The sequence below is a fragment of the Drosophila mojavensis genome, unplaced genomic scaffold (assembly GCF_018153725.1).
Source record: "Drosophila mojavensis isolate 15081-1352.22 unplaced genomic scaffold, ASM1815372v1 contig_74, whole genome shotgun sequence".
NCBI classification, from domain to species: Eukaryota; Metazoa; Arthropoda; class Insecta; order Diptera; family Drosophilidae; genus Drosophila; species Drosophila mojavensis.
Genome location: NW_025318899.1, coordinates 23,737,358 through 23,745,693, shown reverse-complemented (window position 1 = coordinate 23,745,693; position 8,336 = coordinate 23,737,358). Strand labels below are relative to the sequence as shown.

Sequence of the window (8,336 nt, the reverse complement as noted above, 5' to 3'; positions counted from 1 at the left end):
CATTTGGGGGCCATTCGTCTGCTGCGTGCCAGACTGCAATTTCGTGACCAGCTGCGGCTTCGCCATTTGCCATGTAAGCGCCTTCGATTGCCTAAAAGCTTGTAAGCCAGTTTCCGGGGCAAAAGGACTTCGCCAGCCCCACCCCCGGCCGCGCACGGCAATAAGAGTACAGGTGGAGTGGAAGGGACGAGGGGAAAGATGTCGCTGGGGTCGAATGCTCAAGCAGACATTTGATGCGGCCAAGGTAACCCAGATTTACCTATGATCTGTCTTACGGCAATCTTGATCCAATAATTTATGTTGGGTCTGCGGCTACGCCTCAAGTTCGAGTTGCTATAAACAAAATAAGAATTATAGCAGTGTGCCATAAAAAGAAAATAAATAAAGATTTATGTGTATTGTTTTTTGTTTGTCTGTATTTGATAGTATTTTTTGTGTTTTTATTTTTTATTTTTTGTTTTTTGTCTTGTTTGTTTTATTTTTCAAAAACATTTGAACTTTTGAAACTAATCATAACGAACTACAACATAAATTAATAATTTATTTAAACGGATAATTAAAATTAATAATCAATATATCATGCGCTCAGAAAAATGGTAATAAATAACAAAAACTTCAACTTGAAACAGTTATAAAAAGAATTTATAATATTGGCAAAACAGAAACTTGCCATAGAATTTATAATTTATAATTTTTAATAATATTTTTTTTTTTCTTTTTTGTTTTTTGCATTGCTTCGGATTGGCCAAGAATGTTTCATTGAATATAAAATTGAACTAAAAAAACAGAAAGTTTTTATTTCATTGTATGAAAACCAAAAATATAAAATGATACATTTTTCTTTTTTAAGTTATAAAAAGAGAGATTTTTGTTAAACAAAAAATAAAATAGAAATAATAATAGAGAAATAATTATTAATTTAGCTTTGCGATCGCCTCACGTACGAAATTGAAATGTTTTAGTTTTTGTGCCCTAGGGAGAATTCTTTGTCTTTTTCTGCGTGTAAAATTGTAAAACTATAATTAAATTAATACAAATCGTTGTCTTTTAGGCGCCAAGACGTTAATAGCTAAATGCGCAATGCTGCCGAGTAGAATAGCCTAAAATAAATTAGCGTACATTTATGTTAATCGTAATTACAAATAAATTATAAATAATAATCCTAATAGCTAACGTTTTGTTTATGGTTTGTCCGCTTTGCTTTCAATTACTAAATACAAATACGTTAAGATCTATGGCGAACGTAGCCTAGATGGGTTGCATGCCTAGCTTAATAATTTCAATGTTCTTCAAAAATGCCCAGAGGCCGAGCTCCGACCTCTCTTCACGCCGCTCTCCTCTCCCCACCTATGTGTCTAACTAACATAATTAACGAAACTAGCTAACGAACTAGGTCTAGCTAGCGCCCATATGTACTATGCGTAAGAGTGTCGGTTCATTATGACGTTAACTAACTGCTAAATTGTGGAACATGGAATTGCTAGCTGTATCTGAACGTTGTAAACAACATTATCCAAAAATACAATACTACGAAATACCAACTGAGCCCGCCCCAGCCCCAGTTGCTCTACAACTAATTTAAACGCTAATACGTTGGGAGGTGGTCTGAGTTAACTCCGTCTGTGTCTGTGTGTGTCTCTTGCGTGCATGTGTGTGTGTGTGTGTGTGGGATGCTTGAGTAAAATGTAAAATAAATCTTTAACTTTAATTTATATATATATAAACACATATATACGTGTGTCTGTGTGCGTGCGTGTGTGTATGTGTGTAAACCTAAGCCTTTAACAGTAGGTAGTAATTAGGTTCTCAGTCTTCGCAGAGAGATTTTCAGAGTTGTGCGTAGCGGGAAGCTACAACTGATCTATGGGCTCGACTGGCACTAAGCTGGGCAACTCTAGTGACTCTTCTAGAAGGTCATGAACTGTCTAGCCGCGGCCGCGTAGAGGTACCGTTAGGCACTCTCCGTCTTTACCACAATGGGCATGGGTCCGCCCATGCCGAGGGGAGACTTCTGCAGCAGCTCCTCCTGCTGCAGCAGCAGTGGCAGATTCATGTTCATTTTCATGTCCAGCAGCGGCATCGGTGACTTGGCCTGTTCGCCCCGGTTGCCCCCACCACCTCCGCCACCACCGCTACCGCCACCACCGCCACCCGCACCACCGCCGCCTCCTGAGCCACGCGACTCGTAGCGTGTGTGGGTGCGCATGTGACGCGTGATCATGTCGCGACGGCAGGCGGCGTACGGGCACTGCGGGCACTTGTAGGGCTTCTCGCCGGTGTGGGTGCGCTGGTGCGTGGACAGGTGGTCGGATCGCGAGAAGACCTGGCCGCACACCTTGCAGGTGTACGGCTTGACGCCGGTGTGCAGGCGCATGTGACGGGTCAGCATGTCGGAGCGGGCAAAGGAGCGATGGCAGACGTCGCAGGAGTAGGCTTTGGTTATGTCGTTGGCGGGATTGCGCGACTTGTGGCGTGAGGCCATGTGCTTGGCCAGCCGATCGTGCAGCGAGAACATCTGCCCGCATGTCGGGCACACATAGGCCACGTCCGAGCCGGGCGGCATCTCCTCCACCACCGGCGACACGTCCAGGTTGTAGCGCCAGGCCACCGTCTCCTTGGTGGTGGGCGAGGCCACATCCCCCTTGATCACCGGCACGCCTACCGTCGTGGTGGGCACGTGCGAGTGCAGCGGATGCATCGGCATCTCCATCTTGATCATCGCTGCTGCCGCCGCAGCCGCTGCTGCGTGTGCCGCCGCTGCCGTCATGGCATACGGCGACATTGCCGAGGGCGGCGCCAGGGTCGACGTGGGCGTGGTGCTGGTCAGCGAGGTGCTCGAGTGCGTGCTCGATGCCGGCGAGAGCGCATTCATGCTCTCCAGGCTGCTGGCGGCGCTCATCGATGCGGCCGGAGGCGGCATCATGGACGCATTCGCGGCGTGCAGGGGCGGCGAGCCCGACTTGAACTTCTTCGGGTCGCCGAAGAAGTCGCTGCGCATGCACAGGTCCAATGGACGCTCCTGCGGCGGCGGCATGGGCTTCTCGCCGGAGGAGGCGGAGCTCTTCTTCTTGGCCGGCTTCGGGCTGAGCCGCGTGGGCTGCGCTGCTGTCACCGAGGAGTCGCTGCGCGGCGGCGAGGGCAGCGAGGGCGGCGGCGAGGCATTGATCAGCACGCCTGGCAGCAACTGTTGCTGCTGGCTGCCATTGATGTTGTTGCTGCTGCTGCTGCTGTTGCTGTTGCTGGTCGGCGTTTTGCCCTGGCTGGTGGGCGAGGTCTCCGTCTCGGAGGCGATGGAGGAGGGCGTGTGCTGCAGCGGCGAGGGGTACAGATCGTGACGCCGCCGGAACACCTCGTTCAGATACTTGGTGTGCAGATAGTAGCCAAACAGCGGCGAGGGTATGGGAAAGTAGCGATCGTACGGGCTTGGCATGGGCTCAGTCTTGATGTCCACGTGCAGCGGGTTCTCCTTGGCATCTGTGGCCATGTCGGGAGCTGGCTTCGAGGAGGGCGTCGCGGCCACCTGCAGCGGACTCATGCTGATCCGCGGGCTCTCCTGCTCGTCCTGGTCCGAGTGCGACAGCTCCTCCGCGGAGAGATCAGCCTCGGCCTCGATCTGCTCCTCATCGCTGGCCGCTGCCAGTGCCTCGCGCTGCTCCCGCTTAATGTAGTTAGCCTCGTGTTTCTGCATGGCATCATGCGCTGCATCGCCGTTGTCCTCGTTCTCTCCATCTGCCTCCATCTCTTCGATGTCCCGCTCGTCCATATCCATGGGCTCCGTTTTGCAGGCGACGCCATTGTTGTTGTTGTTATTATTATTTGTATTGTTGTTGTTGTTGTTGTTATTATTATTATTATTATTGTTGTTGTTGTTGTTGTTGTGGTGGAGCTTGTCGAGCACAGCCGAGAGGCGCTTGCGCTTGCGCTGCTTCCACGGCACGATGTTGTTGTTGGCCACGAACGGCTGGTTGTTGTTGTGCTGCTCGGCGCTGGCAACGGCAGCTGCGACCGCTGCGGAGGCGGCAGCCGCCGCCGCCTGCTGGTGCAGGCTGAGGGCCAGCGGCAGGTGCTGGTGGGGCATGGGATGGCGGTACTGCAGCTGGGCGTAGTTCGCATAGTGGGAGGCAGCAGCTGCCGCCGCCGCCGCCGGCTGCTGCGCGGGCGCGTAGTGCTGGCTGGGGTGGTGGTACTGCGCCGGGTGGTGGTGCTGGTGCGCGTGCGGATGTGGGTGCGGATGCGGATGGTGGTGATAGTGGTGGGGGTTGTGCGAGCCGGCGGCGTGATGATGATGCCCCATGGGGTCGGTGCCTTCTGCCATCGTCATTAGGTCAACTTTTTGTGGCGTGGGCGTCCTGCTGGCAACCTTCTGGCGATTATTCAGCTGCCTAACCTTGCGCGGCCGGGGATTCTTGCGGGCGACCTGACGCGTGCGATTCGGCTGCAAGTAAACAAAAAGAAGACGCGAAATTGAACCAAACTGTTGCATAGCTGTAAATCTATTTGTGTAGTTCGATATGTAAGTTGAAACAGTTCATTAATGAGCAAGCTGTTCGCTTTGTATAGTTGCCATACCGGCATAAGAATTATTATTTATCTTTGGTTAGTCAATTAGAAAATCAGTAAGCAAGCTGTTAGTTAGTGTTGTTAATTGCTTTTGTTAGATGATGATTTCTTTTTCAAATATTTTAGCGTGCTTCAGCAAGGATTTTAGCACTGAATGTTAAACTTCAAACTGCAAAATATTCATCGATATTAAGGAAAAACAATCTCTTGCTGTCAAAGCACAGCGGACAATCGCTGTCCTCCTCGCACTACGGCACTTGCGACGGTCTGGCAGCACTGCACCCTAAAGTCTTGGCCGTTTTCTGTTTAGCGTGAAACTGCAGTCAGTAACAAGCTAACAAGCTAAAAGACATTGGTTCAATAAAAGCTAAACGAAGCTAATTCAGCTACAATAATTCATAGCAAATAGAATCAGCAAATAGAATAGAATCTGCAATACAAAATATGAATAATTGCAAATGTACTCAATGTATAGTTGATTCCCCGCCTCTTTCCTGATGCCCGATTTTCGTGCTAAGCGTGATTGGATTCAGCATTCCTTAAAGCTGTCAGCTCTGCCGCTGCAGCCGCCGCTCGCTCGACTGGCAACGCCGGCAGCGCGCCGCTTGCAAGCTGCAGCTGGCAGAGCCGTGGCGCCCCATAAACTGAGTCCAATCAGTCAAGCATCAAAATGCTGCACTTGCTCTTGGCTTTCGCTCAACAAATAAATAAGATAAATTTTCGCTGGCGCTGCCAAAACAGACAACGTCGCCGCCGTCGTTTACGCTGCGTTAGTTTTATGCGTTTGCCGTTTGCCGTTTGTCGCTTGTCGCTTGTCGCTAAATCTGCTGCTCCCTGGTCACGCCCTGGACTTGGACTTAAACCTGGCACAACTGGCGCTGGCGATGGCGACGCCAACAACTACATCTCCATCTCCATCTCCCGCTGTGGCTTTTTTTATTGCGCTGCCAGCAAATTTTATGGTGCTCAAGTTTATGACATTGCCTTGACCGCCGCCTGTCGTCGCATTCGTCTCTCTCTCTCTCTCTCTCTCTCTCTCTCTCTCTCTCTACGCTAGCTGCTCTCCGCTCTCCTCTGGCCATTCCCCATACGCCGCTGGTCATTCAAAGGCAAGTGGAAATCAATGAATGGTCGCTTGGTAACAGGGCCACACAGCATCCTAAGCCGACGTCTGGCGCCAACATTCGCAAATAATTAAAAGTTACACACATGAAGTTTAGTGGAGCTCCCGTGCCCAGTGGCCAATGTGTCCAGTGTCCAGTGGTCGGTGGTCAGTGCCAACTGGATGGCACAGGACAGCGGCAGTGCAGGCTGGCAGCGACGGCACGTCTGGAAGGACGTTTGCTGCATTGCGCTTATCCTTGTGATATATGAATATTGTGCACACACGCACCCAGCCGGCAGCGGGCAGAGGGCGGAGGGCGGAGCGTGGAGGCGCTGCCTGAACTACGAGTTCTTGTACGCTGCACGCTTCACTTGCCTTTTGGCTAGCACTATGGGGTGGCAGCCAGTTGGCTGAGTTGGCTGAGTTGGCTTTGTATCTGACATAAGCTGGCAGTTTATGGTGGGTCGTCGTCGCTGCTGTTGTCCTTCTGTTTGCAATTTGCGCCTACAACAGGAGCTGGAGCAGGAGCCGTGTCCGTGTCCTTAACGGTCACGTGTTTGTGTTACGTGTTGAGAAAATGAAAAGAGTCCAACGAACGAGCGCGCCGCACGAGTTGTGGCAGGCAGTTGCTCGGGTGTTGAAGTGCCAGCGACATGGACACCTGTGTCAGCCTCCCCCTCCGCCGCCTGCCAGAGGCCCCGACTCTCCTCCTCCTGCCCAAACACTGCGCCAGTTAGTGGCTTGTTATTGTTGCTGTTGTCGCATGTGTATGAATGTCTGGCGCACTCGTTTAATGGAGTGCGTGTGCCGGCCTTTGTCTGCTTAAAGTTGTTATTAACTTTTTCGATTTTACAACTTAAATGGAAATGCTAAAAACTTTACTCGTTATGTGCCATACAATCATAACTCATGTTCTATTTTCTGTTGCACAGCAGAACCAGAAAAAATAGACCCCAAACGAATAGCGAACGGCGAACGGAGAACGGGGAAGGGCAATTAATATTCTTAATTAGCGTAATTAAACAACGCAGCGCTGACAACTATGCGAAAAACTTTTGCTCCATGGCAATGTTACCCCTTTTCTTTTCTTTTTTTTTTTGCTCTTTGTGCCAACAAACATTGGGCTTTAGGTTTTGCATAAATTAAAAATAAAAATAACAAAAAAAAAATATCAGAAAAAAAACAACATAAATTTTGACGCCCGCTCAAGGCTCCAAGTGGGGTCGCCTCGTTAGCACGCGAAAAGGAACTGCGCAGAAAATGCCGAGAAAGAGATTTATGATTTATGGCTAGAGATTTTCATATATTTTTTATATACACAAGGAAAAGGCACTTAAGGAAGAGAGAAGCGATGCAGTCGAAGTGAATTCATATGAAATGAAGTGTTAATTCGACCCTTGAGTGGGAGAGAACTTTGAGCCGATGTTGGCACGATTATTGTGAGTAGACTACATATAAAATTGCCTAATAATTGCCTCTAAGACTTAATATAAGCAACGTAGTATAGAAAAATGTACAGCTTTATTAGCGCTGATGAGACTCAGAACTTGCAACACACGAAACAAGCGTCGCGTCGTGAATTCGGCAACCCTGTGGAATTAGCCAGTGCTAATAGCTGCCCGTTTATGTCTTGTGCAATTACTAAAAACAAAATAAAACAAAATAGCAGAAGAGAAGAAAAAATCAAACATTTTATGATCATCTTTGCGGCAAAGCACTTTATGGCCATTCATTTGCTGGCTCAGCAGCACGAAGTGAGTTTCATTAATGAAGCTAGACGTCAAATTAAAAATCTGGCAAGCCAACTTATTGTTAAGCGGTGGGGTGGGGGAGGGGGAGGGGGCACTTGGGGCCCAAGCAGCGCCCAAAAAACCTAAACATGGCGCTACGGGCTGCGAAACAGCGAAACATGCTTGTAAGCAAATGTTTGGAAAAACTGGAACAGCGCCGTGTCATTTGCGAGCTACAGATACAGATACAGATACAGCAAAAGTATCTATGAGATACGCGCCAGAAAGAATTAAGTGCAAGGCAAGCGAAAATGGGTGCGAGCGAGATGGCAGATAAGTCGTGTGAGAGTGTGTGTGTGTGTGTGTGTGTGTGCGATATGCTTAATTACATTATTAAACAATAAACGAGACGAGGAAGCATTATTAAATGGCGCTCATTCGCTGTAGTCGGACACTTTTTGCTGGCGCTGCGCCGAGTGCTGAGCGCTGTTCATTGTGAGCTTAAAATGCAAAATGCAAATAGCTGTAAAATAAGAAAACTGTGAAAACTGAAAATGTGCAATGCCAGTGGAAATATGATTCATTGACACTTTTGTTTTTTGTTCATTCTTTCCTTCTCATTTTGTTTTTTGTTTTTTTTTGTTTTTTTGTTTGCAGCTGCATAATTATGACAACCGTTTTAACACCAAATAAAACAATGCGAATAACAAAAGCGTGAACTACAAAAACCAACAGCCAGGCAACAACAATAACAATTGCCATATTGTATTAAATGCAACGTAGCAGAGCGAGCGAGAATGATAGAGTGGGTGAGGGAGAGGGCGAGGGAGAGGGAGAGGGGAATAGGTGAGGGCGAGCAGCCAGCAGCGAGTGAGTGTGAGGGGGAGTTGCAGCAATGGCGGTCACAATGGGCGCCAGTCTTACTCTGTGTGCGTGTGCGT

At 48.8% G+C, this 8,336-nt stretch overlaps 1 protein-coding gene across 1 annotated transcript in view; it reads right to left on the bottom strand.

Annotated features, from left to right (window-relative positions):
* Window positions 1–1,702: 1,702 nt before the first annotated feature.
* LOC6583447 (transcription factor mef2A) overlaps window positions 1,703–8,336 on the bottom strand; it is a 30,455-nt gene continuing 23,821 nt past the window's right edge. The window contains exon 3 of the mRNA XM_044009772.1: window positions 1,703–4,435. Within this exon, the coding sequence (XP_043865707.1) occupies window positions 1,952–4,321 (2,370 nt within the window). The 5' untranslated portion in view covers window positions 4,322–4,435 and the 3' untranslated portion in view covers window positions 1,703–1,951. The remainder of the gene's footprint in view (window positions 4,436–8,336) is intronic.